This window comes from Benincasa hispida, chromosome 12 (genome assembly GCF_009727055.1).
Source record: "Benincasa hispida cultivar B227 chromosome 12, ASM972705v1, whole genome shotgun sequence".
NCBI lineage: Eukaryota > Viridiplantae > Streptophyta > Magnoliopsida > Cucurbitales > Cucurbitaceae > Benincasa > Benincasa hispida.
Genome location: NC_052360.1, coordinates 19,050,743 through 19,070,129, shown reverse-complemented (window position 1 = coordinate 19,070,129; position 19,387 = coordinate 19,050,743). Strand labels below are relative to the sequence as shown.

The window sequence follows — 19,387 nt, the reverse complement described above, 5'->3', positions numbered from 1 at the left end:
TATGTCAATGGAGTAGAGAAATAAAAATTTTATTAGAGAGAATATTATACAATACAGAATAATAGTACCTCAAGGGTTTGAGAATTTATATAGTGCACTTCTCTAAATCCTAGTGTCAGTGAGACGCTGTACTTAATCATTCGAAGTATTATATCATTTAACAGGCATTTCAATATAAATTAAATATCTTTCAAACAGCTCGAACTATTCAAAAGGTTGACTAAGATCTTAAGATTGAAAAAAAATATGAATTATCAATAAAACACTAGCCTTGGAAACTTATTTTTTGGTTTATAAAGTATAGTTAGATTTTTAGATGAGACAAAAGTTGACCAAACAAATCAATTTTGCAAAAATTGGAAGGGAGAAGAATTTTTTTATTTAAAAAATTAGGTGATTATTAATTCCTTAATCAGAACTGACCGATAAATATCTCACTTAAACAAAAATATCAACTGCCTTTAACGGTAGCAAACGGCACCGTTAGTGCAACGGTTTCAAATACAAATAACCGCCGACAAGAAAACGTAGGCATTTTCTTTTTCTTTTCTCAGTTAAAAATAAAATTCAACTTTCTATTTTTACCCAACGGTTAAAGATAACGACGAGAAAAGTCGGTAATAAAAGGAATGGGCATAGGACGTAATTATACGAAAAAAGTAGGGGTAGTTTCGGGATCGAAAATTTGTTGTCATTAACAAGAGATTATTAATATTTTAATACAGGAAAAAAAGCATAGTTAATTAAATTAATCAATTAATTAAGAGAGAAATTTATATGAAGCGGTAAAGAGGAGACGAAGGAAGAGAAGAAGAAGAAAAAGCTTTGAGGCAAAGTTCGATCGGTCGTCTATGGCGGTGAGTCTCCGGTGGCCGTTTCTCCAGTGAAACCAAATCACGGTTGTGTTTCTGACGGAGTTTTTCTGTTTATTAAGCCTTTTATGCCGGCGATTGGATCTTCCGGTTGCCGGCGATTGAGCGAGGACTTGGATTGTATAGGTTGATGTGATGATTTGACCTTTTTTTTTTTGGTTATACAGAGAGAGAGTTGAATTTTTCGGTTTCTTTTGTTTTGTTTAACTAACGACGAGGGAGGAAGGAGAAAAACTGGTTTGATTTAGCGGTGGAGTTTGATTTTGTTGTGTGGAGAAGGAGAATCAGTTGCGAAAATGAATGGAAACAACACTGTGAATGGGAATGGGAATGTAGGAGGATTCAGTGACGCGGAATGGGAGCTTATACGGAGGTACCACAGAAACGAGCCTGCTGAGAATCAGTGCACCTCTCGGCTAGTTAAAGCATTAAAGCTCCTGTTCCTCTTGTAAATCATCTTCCCTCTCTCTCCGTCCATTTTAAATTTCTGTTGCTAAAGATGCCTGTCTTTTTTTTTTTTTTTTTTTTTTTTTGGGTTTTTTGTGCGTAATTTGTGCTTTCGAAATCTTAATTTACTTCTTAACATTAATGGTCTAAGAGGTTCCAAATTTAGAGGATCTGACTGATCGGTTTGGCATCAATAAGTGCTTTACGTATCATGATAATTTATATCTTATTTTATTGGCTTAATTGTTTCTATTGGTCTCTGCATCCTTTTATGTTTATATGGAAATCTGAATGTCCATGCATTATAACTTAATCATCACCACGGTTCCTTCCTTACCTTTTGTGGGTGAGTTCAATCCCTTGGATATTTTCTGGGAAGGAGACATTGTCTTCTCGGGGTGATTTAAGAAACAGCTTTGAAGAATACAGAAGCAGAGTATAGTAGCAATTCTAAATGAGTCAGCTGCTACCAAGAGGTTCTTTTCGTGAATTTTGGAGTTTGTTTTCTGCAGGTAGTTTTTGCAAAGAAAGTGGAAGGTATAGTCCTACTGTACCAACTTCAAGTAAAAAGTGTAAATACATTGTATCACTAGACATTGTATCACTAGGAACTAGTGAACTATGTTGCTTTATGTTTTCATTTGTTCTATAGCTGAGTTCATATGGAGGTCTTATGGAATTATTCAAACTTGGAAAGTGAACCATTATGGGTCTTTTGATCTTATTGAACAATAGATGTACAAATTTGTAATAATTATTACGGGTATATTGGTTTATTGTCATAATTTGGGTTTTTGGATTCTTGCCTTCATTGTGTACTGAATTGTTTTCTGAATTGGAAATTTTCATCTCCAGGTATGGTCTCTGGTAAGGAGGTTTGATCAACCACAAAGATACAAACCTTTTGTTAGCAGATGTGTTTTGAAGGGAAACCTTGAAATCGGGACTCTCAGAGAAGTTGATGTGAAATCGGGGCTTCCTGCCACAACGAGTACAGAGAGATTGGAACTCCTTGATGATGACCGGCACATACTTAGCATGAGGATTGTTGGCGGAGATCACAGACTAAAGGTATACGTCTTAATGTATTTTGTCTGTAGTATTTTATTTGAGAACTGCATGGTCCTGATTTTGGATGGACGTGTACAGTTTTTAATTGTTTAAGGTGAAAATAGTTGTCCTGTGTGTTTTCATAGAAAGTATGCATGAGAATTATCTGTAATATTCATAATTTTCCGAGCTTTTTATGCTGATATTCATCCTTGAAAGTTTGAAACCTAAATTGATCCAAAGTTTGTACATGTTCAAAAGGAGAAACCGTTGAGAACAGTTTTTATTGAAAATATTTGGACTTGCCTGTAATGATCATTTTATAGAGTTTTGCCATGATTTTGTTTCAAAATGAGCTTTTGGTAGTCATTTGTGCCCACAGATAATGCATTGGATTTGTAAACTCAAGTTGGCTTGAACTTTTATCATCCATGTAATTTCAACTATTTGCTTTTGCGGCATGTGCTTTGGAATAGAGAAAAATGAACATCTTATGATGAGTATCATGTGACTGTCTGACTAAGGATTTAACATCGATCAAAGCTTTATCATGATGTTAACTTTTTGATTGATGAATTAAACTGGAAATTCTGCTTTGTTTCTACGACAATATTTTAATGGGCACTGTAATAGCTATTGAAGATGTATAGTTCTCACTTTCTCGTTTTGGGATACCTAGTTAGATGCTTCATTTCACGCTCCATTTTTGAACAAGTGTCTAAATCAGTAATAATTCTAAATTATCGGCAACTTTCTTTCAGAATTACTCTTCAATCATTTCCCTGCATCCAGAAATCATCGATGGAAGACCAGGGACTTTGGTAATTGAATCGTTTGTGGTGGATGTGCCTGAAGGAAACACGAAGGATGAGACTTGCTACTTTGTGGAAGCCTTGATTAAATGCAATCTCAAGTCACTTGCTGATGTTTCAGAGCGACTTGCAGTGCAAGATCGCACTGAGCCTCTTGATAGGATCTAAAAAATGGGATTGGTAACATGTGATGTATGCAAGGGCTTGCCATGAATGAAGCCTCCAAGGCTCTCATATCTTTGGAGGCTTTGGAGATGGACTGGCAGGAGGGTATATTATACACAAATTAGCATACTCTTTTTTATCGGTTGATATTGTCTTCCTTTTTATTTTAGTTCAGCAAGTCATATCTAGTAACTGGGGAGTACAAAGGGTTCTTGTAAGGTTTGAGAAACTCTTAAGAATTTAGTTATTTAGAGAGAGGAAGAGAGAGAGGGAAGTCTAAATTCCTTCATCTAATTTACAGGGTTTTGTCCATGGAGGTGTATGCTTATTGATGTATATATCTGTGATAACAATGAATGGTTTCTGTATATTGGCGTCCTCTCTGTTTCAGTTTGACAAACTACAGTTAGTCGATGTCTGATAAGATGCTATGATTACTTGAGGTAAATGTAATATTATTTCTTGGTGGCGTCCTGTGTTTTAGGTTTCTCTGCCGTTTCATCACAAGGTATCTCTGATTGTTTGACATCAAAAAGCTCCATCTGAGCTGACATACATGCATTACTGACTTCTCTTATTACCCATCTATCTGCCAATGTCCCCATCTTCATGATCTCAGTTTTGTTGCATTTCTGTGTTACTTGTACTGTACATACTGATATTCGATTAGGGTGGACATCAGTGTCAGCAACTCGTGCATACATATAAAGTTTGATGGCAATGAAAATATCTGAGGTTCAAATTTTAAGAAGTTAAGCAAACTGTATTGGAATTATTCAAGTATCTGGTGAGAGTGGACAAATTGCTGCGGTTTGGATTCATGCAAAATATCAGGCTGATGGATTGAACTGTTCGTGTCTTAATTTTTATGGGTCCAAGGTGCATAAAATGCTCTCTCTCTCTCTCTCTCACACACACACACACACCAAACCAAATTCAGTTCACCTGAACCTATTCATGCAGGTGCAGCACTATGGATCCTATGACATCAGTGAAGCCTTTTCCTTCACTATGACAAAGGATGTCAGGTTTCTGGGGGTCCTGAATCTACCTTTATGTTGTCATTGCAGCCCATTTTCAAATTACAATTGAGAAGGGAGATGCTTTGACGCCAGGTCCATTCCTGCAAACTGTGAGTGTAACCTCTCTCTAGCTCTCTCTCTATCTCTAAGCCGACTGGCCTGCTTGACAGTAATTCTTGGGGATGAATCTAAGAACACGTCATGATCAGATTCACGGCACACGAATAAATGAAGAAAGAAACGTCTTTAGATTTTTTATTTTCTATGAGAATAATATCTTTTGATATTAAGTTACTAGCCATAGGGAATCGCTGATCATACACCAATAAGATACACTTGATCTTGAGTCTTGTATTAAGGTCCCACAGAGCCGTCCAAAAGGATCTAGAATTGGAGTTAGAGGAAAAAAACCCCATCGGCCATCAACCACCATAAGATTCATACTCAAATGATAGGCGCTTTTAACAGAGAATTTGCCTGGTTTATCATACACCCATATAACCTCATTCCTAGCTCTCCTCCCTCTAAGGGGAGGGGATACTTAAAATAACCGAAGCATCAAGGGGAAGGAATAGCAGGAGCTCACAGATTAAAGATTTGTTCCGATTTCCTTCCTGATTCAAGAGATGAGCCACTGTTTTTTTGTCTCTTACGGAATAGTGAGTGAAGCTCGGCTTGAAATTCCCCAAATTGAGCAGCTAGGATCACTCTCATAATATCTTTAGACACAATTGTGAGAGGAAAAAAGAAGTTAATTTAAACACTTATCTTAATGTTAATCAATCTATCTACATTCAAGTTCAGAGTAGCGAAAAGATTCAATAAAGGACCTTCTGTCTAATTAGATATCTGATAGCAAAATCAATGTCCAAGAAGAATAGTTTTTTTTTATACACCAACAGTAACATTTAACATAAAAAATTACATGTACTGTCAAAAAGGGGAAAGAAAAAAAGTGTCATAGTATTACAAATGCGTTCTTCCATGGGCATAATTATGAATAATTCCTGAAAAAAATAGTGTAAAGGGACTGATTGTTGTGTTCCAAAATTCACCCCACTTGTGGAAAGTGGCATAATACACAATCTTGCCTGAAAGAAGATGCTAGGATCCTACACTTACTGTCTATAACCCACCATTATATATTCAGAATAAATATGAAATGTCACCTTTTCTTTCACGGTTGTTTCAGGTACTTTACAGAGATAACAATGGAGCCTGATTCAAGCCAACACAAGGTCCCCTTGTTGTTCTACTTCTATTTGTTGGTCTGGCAACTGTCCTTCTCGATAAGGAAGTAGAATCCTCTTTATTTCTTCTGCACTGAGTGTCTCGTATTCTAAAAGAGCATTTGACAATGCATGTAATGCCTTCTCGTGCTGAAATGAAAACATCAAACGTTACAATCGAACTTGAAATGAATGATGTGAGATCGTTGTTCTCTGATTTAGTTCCTAAGAACTGGTTTCGATTTTTAGAAATGGGAAACGCGGTGGAGAAGGAATCAAAACGTAAAACTAACCTTTTTCAAGAGGGCTTTCACGCGATCATATGCATCTCTAAGGAGTTTAACCACCTGCACAAAAAATTAGATACTTTAAGGTTTGCAAGGAATTAGCTTGGACAGGTCATTCAAAGTGCTGAATGTGTCAATAACATACTTCTGCATCGATTCGGGATTGCAGTTCTGAACTCGGACGTTCTTTGATATGAACGGGTCCAATTGCATCACTCATCCCACAACTCGATACCTTCAAGAACAGCATTGAGAATGAGAAAGCAAAGCAATGCCCATCATATGATCGATCAATATTTAGAAAAATGAAAGAAACTAAAAACACAATCTAATGTAGTGAAGTACCATATATTGGGCAAGCTCCGTAGCTGTGTTAAGATCACTACTCGCTCCTGTAGTGATATGGTCCTGCCCAAATATGATCTCCTCGGCAACTCTTCCACCCATACAAACGTCGAGTCGTGCTAATAGTTGCTTCTTGCTAATAGATGTCTCGTCGCTTGAAGGAAGTTGTGTGACCATTCCTAGAGCAGATCCACGAGGCATGATCGTTGCCTTATGAATCGGGTGTGCACCCTCAGTGTTAAATGCAACAATTGCATGACCACTCTCGTGATATGCAGTGAGCTTACATAAGCAAGCATCCATACAATATTTAGAAACTTGATGCCGATGCTAAAACGTAGGTAATAATCAAAATAGCTAAAAGCATTAATCACAAAGAAGCCAATTTCTTCAGAAATTAATACCTTCTTTGACTCTTCTGATAAAAACATTGTTTTCCTCTCAGTACCCATCACTATTCTATCTTTTGCGAACTCCAGCTGCGAAGAGTTTAACTTCTCGGCACCATCAACGGCAGCTTTAATGGCTGCAATGTTAACCAAATTTGCAAGATCTGACAAGAAAACAAGCGTTGATTGATAAATATCTAAAATCATAAGATTAAGTAGTGATAGTTAAGGTATCTGAAGAGTCGAAAATTTACCTGCCCCATTAAATCCTGGTGTGCCCCGAGCGATTGCTTTAACATCTACATCATCATCCAATGGTTTGTCTTGTAAGTAGAGCTCTAGAATCTCTTGGCGGCCCCGTACATCGGGGTTTGGGACAACAATCTACAAATGAATGTTGGTTGGATGGTTAGTTTTTAAGTACTCAAGGAGACTGTAACTATAGAACAGTATAAAGAACAGTTATAATGGATTAAATCCAAATATTGGCTTAAGATCCTTCCATTAATGAACAAAATGATTCAAGGATCATCCAAGAGCACTATAACTTTTCCCAAATAGAAACCGAGATTGAATTGACCATCTCTAAACGAGAAATGATTTAGACTTTGTCACTCTGATATAATATCTGTAGCAGGAATAAATAGACAATAACTCATTACAACACGAGTGCACTAACTATATCATTCATACTTCACAATTCATAACAATATTCTTCACACCTATTGTTCACACAGCATCTTTCCTAAGAAAAGAAGAAGAAAAAACTTACACAGCTTCAAAGGAACTTACATGCCTGTCAAATCTACCGGGCCTTGTCAAGGCTGGATCAAGAATATCTGGCAAGTTTGTAGCAGCCATCAATATGATGCCCTACAGAAAAATGAAATTAAATCGAACTCCTCAATAGATAAGAAATCTCACGTATGCAGCCAATAATTATGATGTACCTCGTTTTGCTCAAAGCCGTCCATTTCAACAAGCAGTTGATGCAATGTTTTCTTTGTGTGGCCTTCCCACTGTTTCCTTGTGGACCCGACAGCATCTATTTCGTCGATAAAAATGATGCAAGGAGCCTGTGGAGGATAGGGAAAAGATGAATACTATAATAGGACTTTGACGCTCTCATGATATAAATTTGTCTATAGGGTAGACCCTTTTTTTCGTTTTTAAAAGTTTCCATGCCCCTTCGAGCGACTAAAGTTATCCAGATGCAGACTAAAGGGAAACAAACCTTTTTCTTGGCTGCTTGAAATAATGATCTTACACGCCGAGCACCAACACCAACAAACCTGCCAATTGAAAACACAATGCGAGTCAGCATCACTAATGTTGAAGTAAAACTCAGAAAGTCCCACAATCCTAAAGCTGATAGTCCCTGCTCTACACTAAAGACGTGAAAATGAAACAACATCGACACTAAAGCCCTTCATGGTATATAATTCTTATCCTTTTCATACCCTATCAACATCCGTAGAGATGTATCATATCTAAGTCAACACATGTATGCATTCACACGACAAACTTAGTTATACTTTTGTGTGAAATTCTTTACTCATTTGATTTAATTAAGCTTTTAAATACTTTTTTGAAGACAACTTCACAAGAATAATATTTTTAACCTTGCCGTTAATTTGTTGTTTATCATTATGAGGCAAATACTCATTGATTTCCTTTACTTGAGTAGGATTATAATTGCATGATATCATTAACATTAAATTCATGTCTCTGGAGAGGAAAAAGGAATGTATCCTAATGCAAGATCACCAATATGCACAAAAAGGAGGCTTACATTTCTTCAAACTCAGATCCTGCTTTATAGAAAAATGGTACACCAGCTTCACCAGCAATAGCCTTCAGGACAACAATTATATCAAGTCATCATAGAAAAACAATTAGACATTTCAGATTGAACAATTAAAAAAATCATGTCTTAAAAATTTCTGAGATAAAATTGACACCATCATATTATGAAACAACCAAAGAAATGAAAATATATATATATACACGCACATATATATACACACATATATATATATATGCAGTAGGTTTGGAATTATACATGGCAAGTAAATCTCCATACATCAATAGATTTGCAGTCATCTTCTTAATACCTATTCCACGTAGAACGTAGAATCCGGTTTAAGTAAAGAATGACTTAAACCATGAAAACATAAGGTTGTTACAGAAGAATATGAGTAGGATTGTTTCTTGTGGTTTGTTGGGGTGTGTGTTGTTATATAGAATCTTTTGGGTGAAAGGAACAATAGAGTGTTTGGAGGGTTGGAAAGGGATCCTAGTGATGTTTGGTCCCTTGTTCTCTTGGTTAAATTACAAAATTGGTCTCTATAGTTTAGAGAAAGTTATAATTTAGTCCCTATAATTTAATAAAACTCTCGTAAATAGTTCCTGTGATTTGATAAAACTCTCATAAATAGAGGACAAATGAGGGTTTTATCAAACCATGGGGACTAAATTATAATTATAAACCATAGGGACCTAACTTTCACCAAACCATAGGGATCAAATCTTCAATTTAACCTATTAGATTTCATGTTTCACTTTGGGTTTTGAATTTCAAAGTGTTTTTATAACTATTCTATAGGCACCATTTTGCTTGAATGGAGCCCTTTCCTTTAGTTGGTCTCGCTTTTGTGGACTTGGTTCTTTGTACGCCCTCGTAATCTTTCTTTTTTTTTCTCAATAAAAGTTTGTCTATAAAAAATAAAAATAAAAAAGGGGCGAAGAATCTAAATATTACAAGAAGAAAATATTGGGGATTTAGCACTTAGGTTGGTGCATATTTTTTATTGCCTTACACGAAGTAGAGCCTGAGTGACCTTATAAAAAACTGGAGGGCCTTTTCATAACCTAGTATACAAGAGCTTCTCTTATTTATATTTTGTAACTCAACAAACTTATACACTAAACTGGGATGTAGATGCTTTTAATCATAGTTTTCATCTCCCTATCTTGAGGATTCATCAGCTTTATGTTGGTCCGTGAATGGAAAAATCCACATTAATAATGCATTCGTACGGTCGAAGTTCTGTTATCGGATTTGTGGTTGGAAAGGAACAAAATTATTTTTGAAGAAAATTATTTTCTTTGGGCTGAATGGTTTGAGTCCATATCGTTTCAACTTCATCTTAATGCACTTTCAACTTCATCTTAGTGCTCTTCTTCTATCTTGTTGATTTTTCATCTTTTGATACAGTATTATTTGGATTGCTTTTTTATTTCCGTTGTAATTGTCTCTCCCTCGTGGAGTTTGTATCCTTTGAGGCTTGAGCAATTATTTCTTTTCATTTATTAAATGAAAACTTCTGTTTCTGGTTTAAAAAAAAAAAATTAAAATCACAGTTGGGCAGCTTAAGAAGCTTTTCCTCTTAATCTGTTTTTTCCACTATCAAAGCTTCACAATAACCCTCGTAAATCCTACTAAGTCCTTCTATCATAAAACCTAAAAACTCGAGCCATAAGGCATGTTATAATTCTATAGTTAGGGTTTTTCATTCTTGTAAATATTTTGTGATATTTTCCTTTTCTATGCTTTGTACACTTGTATATATTTATATCTTTGGTGAATGAATAGAGCATTCTGATTCTTTCTCAAACCTAAGAGTTCTACATGGTATTAGAGCTCTCTAAATAAACTTAGGGTTTTGTGAACCTTAGGGTTTGAGAATTTAGAACCCGTTTGTGATACGTTTAGAGTTTTGTGGAGAGGTGAGTTTACACTTTTGCTCACAATTGCCGTCTTTGGTCCGTTCGCCGTCGTTAGCCACCGCCGCTGCTGGGAAAAAAAAAAAAGGGCTATTTTTTTGACACCGCCCAGTCCATCGAGGAGCCCAGCCGCCGATCTACAAAACCCCAAAGTCCGGATCCCGTCTGACCAGCGCGTGGGGCTTATGCGCCGATTATTCCAACTTGCCGTCCGTCCGCGTCGTGCGCCATTGATTTTGGTTTGTCTTCCATGGGTTTCTTCAGTGTTGTTGACTTTTCTTGGTGGTGTGTTTGTTTGGGATATATAGAAATACTAACTGCTTGTAAAGACATCTCTTCGGTAAATTAGGGTTTGATTCTCTGCTGTCCGGTGTCTATTTTTTGAGGTAATGGCTAATAAGAAACCAGTAGTCATGTCTGAGATTATTCCTATGGTGTCAAAAGTAACTGAACACAAGTTGAATGGATCCAACTACTATTCATGGAGATCAAATGTTCGCCACTTTATTAGGAGCATGGAGATGGATGATCACATCACAGAAGAGCCATTGATTGATGCTAATAAGAAGATTTGGTGGCGGGACGATTCAAGGATGCTTCTACAAATCAAGAATTCTATTGACCGTGAAATTGTTGAACTAGTAAATCACTGTGAATCAGTCAAGGAACTATTGGAATATCTGGATTTCCTTTATTCAGGGAAAGAGAATATTAATAGAGTGTTTGATGTTTGTAAGACTCTATATCAACCTGATCAAGGAAAAAAATCTCTTACAAACTACTTTATGGAGGTTAAAAATACATGCACGGAATTCAATGCCATGATGTCAATCAGGATCCAAAAGTTCTAATGGCTCAACGTGAAAAGTTGTTTATCATGAGTTTTTTGGTAGGTCTTGCACCTAAATATGAGATGGCCAAAGATCAAGTGTTGTCAAGTTCAAATATTTCATCGTTGGAAGAAGCTTACACTTGAATATTTCGTACTGAGAAGACACAAGCAGTTACATCATCTGATTCTAGTAGTGCTTTGATTGGGCACACAAATGATTATAGAGGGAATAAGGGGGCTGAATCAAATAGCTCCAAAGGTCATCCCAATAACCAAATATCAAATCCAGGAGGTGTTGTTTGCTATTATTGTTATAAACCTGACCATACGAAACGTGAATGCAGAAGATTGCTGAATAAGGGTCAGAGGATGCCATCACCCTCTGTACATGTCGCCTCTACTCCTGATAATTTTGACAATTACGATTTCTGCAGAGGAGTTTGCTAAATTTCAGCAGTATCAAGAGTCATTGGGGGCATCATCTTCTACTCCCATTACGGCCATCGCAGAGACAGGTAACATTTCTAAATGCCTTCTTTCCTCCACGTCAAAATGGGTCATTGACTCTGACATTACAGACCATATGACAGGTAACCCCAATTTATTCTCTAACCTTTGTACATCTACCTCTTCACCTAATGTCGCTATAGCTGATGGAACCTCCACTCCTATTCTAGGATCAAGAACCGTCCATCTTACTGAATCAATTTCTTTGTCATCAGTTTTAAATTTACCACATTTCTCGTTTAATTTGATTTCAATCAATAAACCCACTCGTGATCTTCATTGTTGTGTCTCCTTTTTTCCTGGTTATTGCTTATTTCAGGATCTTACGACGAAACAGACTATTGGTAAAGGGCGTGAATTTGGAGGTCTTTACATCTTTGAACCACAAACACCTACGGCCATCACATGCTCAAGCGTGTCATATCCCTTTGAAGAGTATTGTTGTTTGGGTCATCCATCTATCTCTGTGTTGAAGAGTCTTCGTCCACAACTTCAACTCGAGCCATAAGGCAAAAAAAGAACCCTCTACTTCTCACGTTTGCTTCAACCAATTAAATAATATGGAAACCATGGACCATCTATTTTTTCACTTCTGGTGTGAATCAGTCTTGAAGAAAATACTCGAAGATTTTATTGAACCTTTAATCAAATGGCCTTGCCTGTATTTATAGGAAAATGACCCAACAACCTAAATAACTAACTAACTAATTAATGAAGACATTTAATAACCGGTTGTATCCAAACAGATCAAAAAGTAATACATTGGAAGAGTTAACAGCAGCTAACCAAACTAATTAGATACATCATATTAAAACTAAGTTTGATATCAAGAGTTGGAATTTCTCTCTTTATAAGAAACTGGGATATATTATTTTTTGGAATATAACAAACTCAGTGTGAAGAGTTGGAATATTGTTTTTAGAGTTTTTGATACAGCTATGGTCTAGTGCTAACCCTAAGGATGTTTCTCCCTTCTTCCTAAATTTTTTTTCTCAACGGAAGTTCGTTGGAAAAGCACCCCCTATTTCACTGATCTGTCTTCTATGATGGAAACAACCAGGTTAGATCATGACAAGAAATATCTTCGCTTGGTGTTGCTCAGTTAATTCACTTTTGATGATGTTAATAGGAAGAAACTAGACTTTTGGGTTTTGTATTGAGCATTTATGTTTTGCAGGTAGGTGTTGGGTACTTTTCCACCTGTCATAGAATTTACAAACAAGAAATATCTTCTCTAACCAAAAAGAACAACCAGTATTTCTACACCTTCTAAAGTGCATCTACAACTACTGAGCTCTTATGAGGGAAAAAGTCCAAATTACCAGTCAGTTGTCAGCCATAGTAGTAAACATATTGTTCAACAGAAGATCAACAAGATGAAAGCCAACAAAGCCATGAAGAAAATGTAGCATATACGATTCCAATTCTAATAAAGAACATAATATCGTATAGGAAAGCTGAGTGAAGTTTTTACCTTAGCAAGTAAAGTTTTTCCAGTGCCTGGGGCTCCTGTTAAAAGAATTCCCTGTAAATAAATCTTTTAGGCAAGTACCATATGAAAATGAATAAAGTAAAGATCATTGAAAGAAGAAAGAAGAAACAAAAAATGAAGGGGATTGTAAATAGAGAGATTAGTTCCAAGAATATATCAGTATTGTTACTTGTTATTGTTATTGTTTTTTATGAAACAACTTTCGTTGAGAATGAATGAATACAAGGGCTTAAAGAGGACAAAGCCCTCAAAACTCAAAAGGAACGCTTCTAAAGGAAAGGGCTCTAATTGTGCAAAATAGGACCTACAAAAACAAAAGATATATGATCTCCTTGCTGGTGGGCTACCCTTCTTGTGGTTTGAGTAAGACTTTATGGTTGGCAATTATCTGTGCATTTTTCTGGCATCCTTGGTGTGAACGGAATGGCCACATTTCAGAAATGTTTCCTCTTCTTTGACTGTTTTATAGATATGGTTCTTTCTACTAGTTTCTTTTGGTGTAAAGATAAACACCCTTTTGCTCTTTATAGCTTATCGTATTTCATTTCAAATTGGACAACCTCCTTGTAATTCACATCCACCAATTAGGTGTTTGAAGTTTTGCTCCTTTATTCTTTTTATCAATAAAATTGTTTCATCTTCCCCCCTCCACAAAAAAAAAAAAAAAAAAAAAAAAAAAAAAAAAAAAATGAAATCAAACGAAAGACCAAACATCCAAAGGGAGAAAAGACAACTCAACCCAGGCTAACAGAGTTTATATAAGAAAGCTCTCCAATTAGTCCAAATATCAGAAATTGAATAGTTATAAAAGGATTTACTAAGTCCATACCAAGAACCAGCAGCAAAAATAACAGTATCAAGAAAAGGAAGGCAGGTTCCAGTCCTTCCCTACTCAAATTCAGTGATTTCTCTCGATCCAAAGAACGCACACTTACAAAGAATGCATCTACTTGGAGAGGGAATCATAGAAGGATTTCTCCTTTGGATCTTGTCTTAGGTGTTGATGCTCTCTACCAACTTCTCATATGAAGACCTCTCGGGAAATTTATCCTTCCATACCATAGTTCAAAGATCCAAGTTTAGAGCTCTCCAAGAAAATTGAGATCTTCAAGGAGGGAGCTACATGTGAGATAAACTAAGGGTCAAGAGGCCTCAACCAGGAGTCAATGTAGCCCATGCGAGAGAAAGTCACTCCTAAAATTCCTCCTCCCAAATTCCAAAGCTCCTTTTTCTTTTTCTTTTTCTTTTATCTATTTAGTTTTCTGGATAACAGGGAGTGGGAGAATTTCGAAGCTCCTATTTCAAGCATAGGCTACCATCTTGAAGGAGTTAGTAGAGATGGCATAAAATTTGGAGAAACGAGAGGCTAGGGTACTTCCCAACCATAAATTCTCTCAGTCAGAAGGTAAGGTTTTAGCTTCAGCATAAAGGAGTACCCATTCAACCAAATTGCTGGGGTGAATGTTTTTTATACTTTTATATGAATATCATGTTTAGCGATACTTGGTCATACCAATTAAGGATTTGTAAATTGTTTTGAACTCACTATTTACAAATTGTTTTTAACTCACTATTTGAGGCTTATGCCTCAACTCAGGCCCCTTTAGCCTTTTAAAACATTGGGGAGGGGGATTTCTTAATGATAATTGTAATTATCACATTTTTCAAGTTATTAAAGTTAAGAATAATGCTCGTCGTTCTAAAGAAGTGCAACGATCTCTTGAACTAATTAAACAATGACTACTAATTAATTCTACAAGCGATGTAGTGGTGAGTTACTTAACATTGATAGAACTACTTCTACCGTTTTTTTAATAATTGTTAAATTTAGCTATAATTAGGCCCAATAGGTCATCCATCGGCATGAAGATGAACGAAACTATAATCCTTTTCTTCTGTTGATTACTAAATAACCGAGAACTGATTTTGTTGAATTTCGTTGTTCCTGCAAGTTTTTTAATAAATCCCAGGGTTAAATGAAGTTTTCAGAAAAACTCTTCTTCACAGTCTCGTGGACTATTCTCCCTTGGAGGATTAAGGTCTCTAGGAAAGTGAGATTCTTTACCTGGCAAGTTTTACGTGCCCGTGCGAATACGGGGGATCATCTCACTAAGAAACTTCCCTCACTCGTTGGGCCATTTTGTTGTATCCTTTGTTGAAAAGTGGAGGAAGATCTGGATCATAGTCTTTGGCGTAGCTCTATTTGGGAACGTTTTCTCCAGACATTCGACTTTTTGTTTGCTGGCCAGAGGGATGCTAGTGCTATGTTCGAGGAGTTTCTCATCAATCTGCCTCATGGGAAGAAAAAGGTCGCTTTTTGTGGCTTGTTGGGGTGTGTAATCTTGTGGGTTTTATGGGGTGAGCGGAATAGCAAAATTTTTAGAGGGGTGGACAAGGACTCTAGTGAAGTTTGGTCCCTCTTGTTCACTTTCATGTTTCTCCGTGGGCTTCGATTTCGAAGACCTTTTGTAACTATTCTATAGGTGCTACCCCCCCCCCCCCACCCCCCCCCCCCCCCCACCCCTCCCCCCCCCCCCCCCCCCCCACACACACACACAAAAAAAAAAAAAAAAAAAAAAAAACCTTATACCAAAGTCCTTGTGAGATTAAACAACATAAACAAATTACAAAGCAAGGGACAAGACAAGCAGCCTGCTAAAGAGCTTCCAGGTAAGAAAAAGAGGAAACAAAGTGAGCATCAGATATAAGAAAACTACAAATGAAAATAAAGACAGTGACAAACACAAACCTTTGGCAACTTTCCTCCCAGCCGGGTAAACTTGGAAGGATTTTTCAGATATTCCACCACTTCTTCCAGTTCTTGCTTTGCATCATCACAACCTTTAACATCCTTAAATGTCTTGACATTCTACACGGAAAAGGTTACCACAGAATAAGAACCAAAACACTCCAAAAGAAAGGTTATGCATGAGAGTACATGAGGCAGAAAAGCTTGAAACACGAGCTTTTAATCAAAAGGAAACTTAATTCCTATTAACTACCTGCCAAGATACGAGCTTATTAAAATGTAAGACCAACTATACAAGAATAATGAAAAAGATAAGTTCTCTTCCTCTACCAATTCGCCTTAACTCACTCCTAGCCTAGATCGTACATTTCTGCCCAGGTTAATCAAAATGAGAACAATAATAGCCTTTTTCTACTGACGCCTCTACGGATGAAGGAAAAATCAATGATAATGAAACCATTATTTTAACAGATGTCTGTTATCACCGTTTTCGGTTTTCGTTTTCGGAACTGTTTTTAACAAATGACTTATAATTCATAAATGCGTAAGTTGAAACCATTATTCACAAACTACTGAAATGAAAATAAACTTGAACGACATTATTCTTCTTTTAATATATCATTTATCAAAACACATGAATAGTAAACGAAGGGAGGGGGGAACAAACAAACAAACTTCTTTACATTATTTGTAATCTAAAAAGCAGAAAACTATTTTGTAAACATATTCCAAGCAACCCCTAGCTTTTCATGACATCTACAATACTTATTTCACATACAATCAGTACAAAGAATCCACATGGGATACTTCGTATCTACCTTCTCTGGCATAACTTCTTTATTTAACTCCTTTGGGGCATATGAAGAACTTGATCCAACGCCTGAGGTTCCTATGCCCCCCAAACTCCCTATATATTTTTGAAGTGCGGTAGCACCCATAAACCTGCAAGAAGATTCTCATTTAATACGATTAACTAAAAAAACACAGAACCACACTGCATTTTGGGGGAGAAGGGAGAAGAACAATGGTAGAGATCATGAAGTAAAGGCTAATACCATACTAATCCAACAGCAACAGTGAAAAGTATAGTGGAGATAAGTTCTTGTACAAAACGAGACTTGTTGGGTACTTTAGGGTCAACCTTCAAAAGAAATTCACCTTATAATTAGGGGGGGAAATAATAGTTCACATAAAGAAACAAAATTAATATTTAACGATGAGGGGAAGTCCAAGAAACACCTCATCACGATAAATGATATAATATTTACCATTACTACATGCAATGGTTGTTTCTCAGAAATGCCAGGGTTCACAAAGGACTCCTCCACATTTCCCGAAGCACGCTGCTTCAACTCTTGTAGCTGTGCATATTTTATCAATTAGAAACAACCACAAGAATAATTAAAATTATTAATAATAATTAAGAACAAACCAAACAGCAATTAATCCGAGTGTGCTCATACAAATTAGAGTTCTTATGAAAGGAAGGGAGATTGATCAAACTTAAGTACCAATGTAGGAAGACTTGATGGCCTTCCACTTTCAGAATCTGGAAGATATTCAGCAATTGCGTTGGTGACAACAAGAGCTCGAAGATACTCCACCACTCCTCTGCTGTCTACAGCATGATCCCTTTGCTCAAAACGTCTAATGACAGCCTCGGGACTGGAAACGGATCCACACATTACAGAGAATGTGAAACAGTAAGTATCGTCTAGTTAATGACATATGAAATCATAATTCCAAACAATAACACTACTTGAAGAAGGCATTGTCAGAATTAGTTATTTCATCTCAGCAAATGACAAGGGGAAAAGGGAATGTTTCAGAACCAAAAGAGATTGATAAAACTCTATGGTCATTGCTACCATTGAAAACTAAACAGACGGTCCAAAAAGTTCGATTTAAATGAAATCACCATTCACAAATTGAACTTTTGTGAAAGTTGAGTATGTTGATTCTTTACAGTTCAAAATAAAAACTTCAAAACAATATCAATTAAATCGTCCTGTAGCGGCAGAACCAGTTTGCAATCAAGAAAAAAAAAGTTCCAGAACTTACCTCTGCTTATTCAACTCGGCTAATAAAGCACTCTGCTTTGCCGCATCCTTCGGATTCGCATCAGCCTCTGCAGTCAAGCGCTCTAAACGCTTCTCCTGCCGCCAAAACGGCCACCAACTATACCAATCCATTACAATTTCAATCACCTTCTGAAATCTCCTTCTCGTTGCTGCCCACAATCCCATCAAGAACACCACAAACGGCAACTTTCTCCACTTGCCCTCTTTCTCAGACTGAATTCCACTTTCGAATTCCACACTTCCAGGACTATCCAAGACTGGCTCAACAATTTCATCAGTAGCCATCACCCCAGACTCAATGTTCATCAAAATCTCCGAACTCTCACTACCCTCCACCCTACTCCCATCAAAATCCGCACCCTGATCGCCAAACCCACCAAGATTGAAATCTTGAGGACCAGAACCCATGTTGCCACCGGGAGAAGAAATCGATTCTGAATTGAAATTCCCATAGTCGGGGTGCAATGTACACGGAAGAGAAGAAGGAGAACGATGAGTAAATCGAAACCCAGAAGCCCAAAAGGGGTTGCAAGAAATGGAACGAGAAGGAAGGGAGAAAGAGAAGTGAAACCTTTGGGTTGAAGAGGAAGAAGAAAGCAGAGGAGGCAAAGAAGAAAGTGAAGGATTGCAAAACAAAGAAGCTTGAAGATTGACCATTACGGTTGAAACTCCCAAAATCCGAAATGGGTAATGGAAGTTGAGAGGAGAAATAGAGAGAGAGTGAAAAGAGAGCAGAGGGGGGGAAAAAAGGAGAGGGGGAGGAAGAAAGAAAGCCTTATCCTCAAAATAACAATATTTGGATTTGCAAACCTCTTCTTGGCGCCGGCTTTTTTACGCGGACTTTGTGAACCAGCTTTGTGGGTTAATCTTCCATGAACATAATCCTTCTTTCTTTCTTTCACGCTCTTTAAAAGTTTTCATTTTTTTTTCCCAATAAACCATTAAGACGTGAAACTAATCCCAAGAAGAGTGATAAGGATAGAGGACATCCAATTAGGTAACGTCATACCTTCACAGCAATATACACCGGAAATGGACAATAAAATTACAATAGCAATTACAATAACCAAAGAAAACCTCACTAAAATGTTTGGCAAGTGCAATAGTGGCATCCACCATGTTATATGTTTCAGGAATATCAAAGTTCGGATCATTTAGGGCCTAAATGATATATGTCGACTTTGACTCCGCCAATAGAGGTTGACACTCCTCTCCTCCCAATTGGAGAAGGAAATAAAGACTAGCTTGAATAGCCTCTCCTTCCAACATCTCGATAGGTCGCCTTCTATCGAATCTTTTGAACCTAGTACAGATAGGAAAGCCACAAGAGTCACTCTAGATTTTGAGTTGGATTAAGGGTTATATTACAAATTTTGTCCTTA

At 36.9% G+C, this 19,387-nt stretch overlaps 2 protein-coding genes across 2 annotated transcripts; one reads left to right on the top strand and one right to left on the bottom strand.

Annotated features, from left to right (window-relative positions):
- Window positions 1-755: 755 nt before the first annotated feature.
- Window positions 756-3,820, top strand: LOC120092808 (abscisic acid receptor PYL8-like). The gene is given in 4 exon segments (XM_039051014.1): window positions 756-1,295; window positions 1,298-1,320; window positions 2,175-2,390; window positions 3,131-3,820. Coding segments are annotated over 4 exon segments (585 nt in total). The 5' UTR covers window positions 756-1,168; the 3' UTR covers window positions 3,350-3,820.
- A 1,413-nt stretch (window positions 3,821-5,233) lies between these two features.
- Window positions 5,234-18,854, bottom strand: LOC120092807 (ATP-dependent zinc metalloprotease FTSH 11, chloroplastic/mitochondrial). Its single transcript, XM_039051013.1, has 17 exons — window positions 17,986-18,854; window positions 17,436-17,589; window positions 17,193-17,285; window positions 16,980-17,065; window positions 16,743-16,866; window positions 15,925-16,044; window positions 13,158-13,208; window positions 8,411-8,472; window positions 7,853-7,910; window positions 7,569-7,694; window positions 7,411-7,491; window positions 6,873-7,002; window positions 6,634-6,782; window positions 6,230-6,511; window positions 6,030-6,119; window positions 5,891-5,944; window positions 5,234-5,747 (listed from the first exon to the last, which is right to left on the bottom strand). The coding sequence occupies exons 1-17, from the start codon at window positions 18,660-18,662 to the stop codon at window positions 5,592-5,594; spliced, it is 2,493 nt and encodes an 830-aa protein (XP_038906941.1). The 5' UTR covers window positions 18,663-18,854; the 3' UTR covers window positions 5,234-5,591.
- Between the last annotated feature and the right edge of the window lie 533 nt (window positions 18,855-19,387).

Coding starts and splice junctions, on each gene's coding strand:
- LOC120092807 (XM_039051013.1), bottom strand. CDS start 18,662: ATGGTCAATCTTCAAGCTTCTTTGTTTTGCAATCCTTCACTTTCTTCT. Junction 7,911..8,410: donor GGATCTGAGTTTGAAGAAAT/GTAAGCCTCCTT, acceptor TTCAATTGGCAG/GTTTGTTGGTGTTGGTGCTC. Junction 7,695..7,852: donor TTCAAGCAGCCAAGAAAAAG/GTTTGTTTCCCT, acceptor TATCCTCCACAG/GCTCCTTGCATCATTTTTAT.